Genomic DNA, 3,858 nt, shown 5'->3' with positions numbered 1-3,858 from the left:
AATCGGATTGTGATTTGTCAATTTCTTACTGTTACGGTCTAAAACTCGACCCTTAAGAGCCGTCTACAATGGAGAGTTGTAGGCCGTAACAGTAAGAAATTGACCAATCACAATCGATTATTCTTCTGTACTTCGTCTGTGATTGGTCAATTTCTTACTATTACGGTCTACAACTCTCCATTGTAGACGGCTCTTTATAAAAATTCGCAAACAGATGTTTGACCAATTGATATAACGGCTGCAACTTTCAGCGATCGTACAACGTTTAAATTAGTACCGCTGGTAGTACAATCGTTTCTTTTGATGATGCCATTATATCTCAATCATATTTTTTATCCGTTTCTAAGGATAAAATTTATTTATTTATTTTTTCAAAATATGTGACCTATGATCGCCAATCAATAGATATACTCGATTGAAAGGGACCGGCCCGGAAAAAATCCTTTAGATAGTGGGTGGATTCGAACTCGAGAACTCCGAGTCCGCAGCCCCTGCACTCAGGCCGCAAATGACCACTGGGCCGGTCATATAAGTATATTTTTTGTTTTCTTGGTTGTTTTTAGTTGGATTAAAGATTGAACAGTATACGCGATTTCGAGAAATTGGAAAAAGAATCTCAAACATATTTTTTAGAACTTTTTAAGGAGGGGGGGGAGAACTTTTTGTGGGAGGGGGGAAGGGAGGAAATTACTTCGGGATTACACCCGAATTAATATTTGGGGAGGCCCGATTTAGTTCGCCGATCAAACCGATAAACTCGGTTGAAAGAGACCGGCCCGGAAAAAATCCTCACCTAGGAGGTGAGCGGATTCGAACTCGGGACCTCCAGATTCGCAGCCTCTGCACTCAGGCCGCGAAACCACTGGGCCGGTCGTGTTTAAGATATTATATATGTTAACATATATAATATATTATATATTATATATGTTAACATATACATGTTTAAGATATATATAAAGACATCTAAAGTAAAAGTAGTACGATTTTCTAGTACCTATAAATTTAAAAAACATTGTATAAGACTAGCTTTGTTTTGTATCAGCGATTCAAACATTTGATGACGATGGTCTTCCTGAAGCGGTGAAGAGACCGGCCCAGTGGTCTCGCGGCCTGAGTGCACGAACTGCGAACCTGGAGGTCGAATCCGCTCACCACCTAAGGATTTTTTCCGGGCCGGTCCCTTTCAACCAAGTTTTATCGGCGAACTAAATCGGGCCTCCAAATATTAATTCGGGTGTAATCCCGAATTACCAATACTAATACTTGAAGCGGTGAAAAACCGCTTAATAAATATATATATATAGTGTATATATATAAAGAAAATACATACATATATCTGTGATAAAAACAAAGATTAATTCAAAGCTTTCCAATCTAATTTTAGTTTTCAAATTAATAAAAGCAATTACACGTATTACACTCTGTTCAATAAAAGAGTATCATCGAATTAATGTATATAAATTTTGCGTTATACACATGTTATAAAATCTGACACAAAGTTTGAAAAAAGAGAAGATATAAAACAGTCTAGTTTTCCTTGGATCCACCATAAAAAAAACACGTCCAAGAGAATGTAAACGTAAAAAACAACTTTCAAAAAAGTAGGATAAAATAAAATCTTAAAAACAAAATAATTTCAAAATAAGATAGTAATCTGTATTTAAAATACAGCAATAATCTTTAAGATTTTATAGCTGTTATTTCATGTTTAAAGTAGTTTGTTCTTCCTTTAACTTACACACATAGCACTTTGGATGTATTTGAATTAATTTCTATCATCATTAATATCAGTATTAAGATTACTGACACTAACAGACTTACAAGTATCTATTAAAATTCTTATGTCATTATCACTTAGGTAACTAAATATTTGTTCAATACACTCAAGTGGTAGCTCAGGAAATTTACAGAAAAAATAGAAAATTTTAGTTCCTTGTTCAAGCAACTCTTTCTTTTTCATACCTTTTTTGAACTGATTTTTTATCATGCTAGAGTATATTGGAAATTTTGTTTTATACTCGTCTGATCTTAAAACCTGCACTACATTTTCATTTCTCATGTATATTGCTACTAGATTTGTATCTTTTATCAAGATATCGTAAAATGATATGTTAGTATTACTAATTTTCTCATTCTTCATGATTGCTACTTCTTTTTCACATTCATCCTGTAAATCCCTTATTTCATAATTGCTGCTCATTGATAATAATTGTTCACTTACGGATAAATTTGCAGCTTTTATCTTAACTATATGCTGTTTAAGAAAATCAGCAATTTCTACACAAACGATGCGACTAGAAAAGTCATTATAATCCTTATATGATATAGCATTAATGTTAGCACCTCTGTCTAACAACATTGCAACAACTTCTACATTTTCTTTTTCAGCAGCAAGACACAGTGGTGTAACACCTGGTGCAAAAGAAGAGATATATGTCGAATTAACATAAAACTCCATGTTTTAAAAGATGTTTATGAATCTGTAAATATCTTTTCTCAGCTGCAATATAAAGGTATACCGTATATATCACTGGCATTAACGTTAGCTCCATAATTTAAAAGTAATTCAGCAATTTCCATTTCTTCATATTGAATCGCAATATNAAGCGGAGTTATGCCAGTCCACCGAGCTTCAGCATTAACATTAGCATCTATGTCCAATAGCATTTTAACATCATCTACATGTCCTCTGTTAATAGCAAACCACAGTAATGTAACACCTGAAAAAAAGAGATATATGTAGAATTAACCCTCCAATTAACCCTCAAGTGGTACACTAGTGTGAGACACGTATGAGATGTTCGAATTGCTTGTCCAGAATGTGCGATAATCATCGCTCAGCACTATGTACTGAATGCGAGCGTTTAGTAGATTAAGTTATAATATTTTTCTTTTTGATATTGTAAAAAATAAACCATTTGTATACATAATCTCAAATTTTCGGTAGTACGAATTTGCACCAGTGTACCATTTGTGGGTTAAACTCCATGTTTTAAAAGATGTTCATCAATCTGTATCTTTTCTCAGCTGCAATATAAAGAGAAGTTATACCGTTGGCGTTAACGTTAGCTCCATGATTGAAAAGTAATTCAGCAATTTTTATTTCCCTATTTTCAATAGCATTAGAAAGCAATGTTGCGCTATTTCGAGTTTTAGCAATAACGTTAGCACGTCTGTCACAAATCATGTTGAAATAAATAAATTTTTCATATTCTTTTTCAACAGCAAGGAACAGTGGTGTAACACCTGGTATAAAGGAATAAATATAAGGAGTAATATAAACTCTATGTTTTAAGATGTACATCAATCTGTATATTACAGATTGATCCTTTCTCAGTTGCAATATAGAGTTATACCTGACTTATCACTAGCAGTAAGGTTAGCTCCATGATTTAAAAGTAATTCAGCAATTTCTATTTTCTCATATTTAATAGCATCATGAAGCGGAGTTGTGCCGTCCCGAGTTTTAGCATTAACGTTAGCACCTCTGTCCAACAGCATCTTAACACCATCTACACGTCCACTTTTAATAGCAAAATATAGTGGTGTAACACCTGGAGTAAAGGAAGAGATATATGTAGAATTAACTCTCCAATGAAACTCAATGTTCTAACGCCCGTTTTCATCATCTTCGATTAACTTAATCGGCCGATTATTCCATTAAAACTGCCAGTCGCATCAATCGTTTAGCAGAACGGACCAACACGATTGATACTTAATCACCGATCAAGGTAATCGGAGATGGTAAAAACAGGCGTAAAAGATGTTCATCAATCTGTAAATATCTTTTCTCAGCTGCAATATAAAGGTATACCGTATCTATCACTGGCATTAACGATAGCTCCATGATTTAAAAGT

At 33.9% G+C, this 3,858-nt stretch overlaps 1 protein-coding gene across 7 annotated transcripts in view; it reads right to left on the bottom strand.

The window, feature by feature from the left end:
• LOC109861841 (ankyrin-3-like) overlaps positions 1 to 3,858 on the bottom strand; it is a 13,906-nt gene that overhangs the window by 8,123 nt on the left and 1,925 nt on the right. For 4 of the 7 annotated variants that reach the window (XM_020441673.1, XM_020441670.1, XM_020441674.1 and 1 more), the window contains exon 4: positions 3,357 to 3,554. In XM_020441673.1, the coding sequence (XP_020297262.1) occupies positions 3,357 to 3,554 (198 nt within the window). Of the gene's footprint in view, positions 1 to 1,608; positions 2,413 to 2,519; positions 2,721 to 3,051; positions 3,247 to 3,356; positions 3,555 to 3,858 lie in introns of those variants that run through there. The other 3 variants (XM_020441668.1, XM_020441669.1, XM_020441671.1) reach the window with 2 other exon arrangements.

This window comes from Pseudomyrmex gracilis, unplaced genomic scaffold (assembly GCF_002006095.1).
Source record: "Pseudomyrmex gracilis isolate BER0280 unplaced genomic scaffold, ASM200609v1 scaffold_1077, whole genome shotgun sequence".
Taxonomy (NCBI): Eukaryota; Metazoa; Arthropoda; class Insecta; order Hymenoptera; family Formicidae; genus Pseudomyrmex; species Pseudomyrmex gracilis.
Note: the sequence above shows the minus strand (reverse complement) of the source record. Positions and strands in the feature narration are given on the sequence as shown.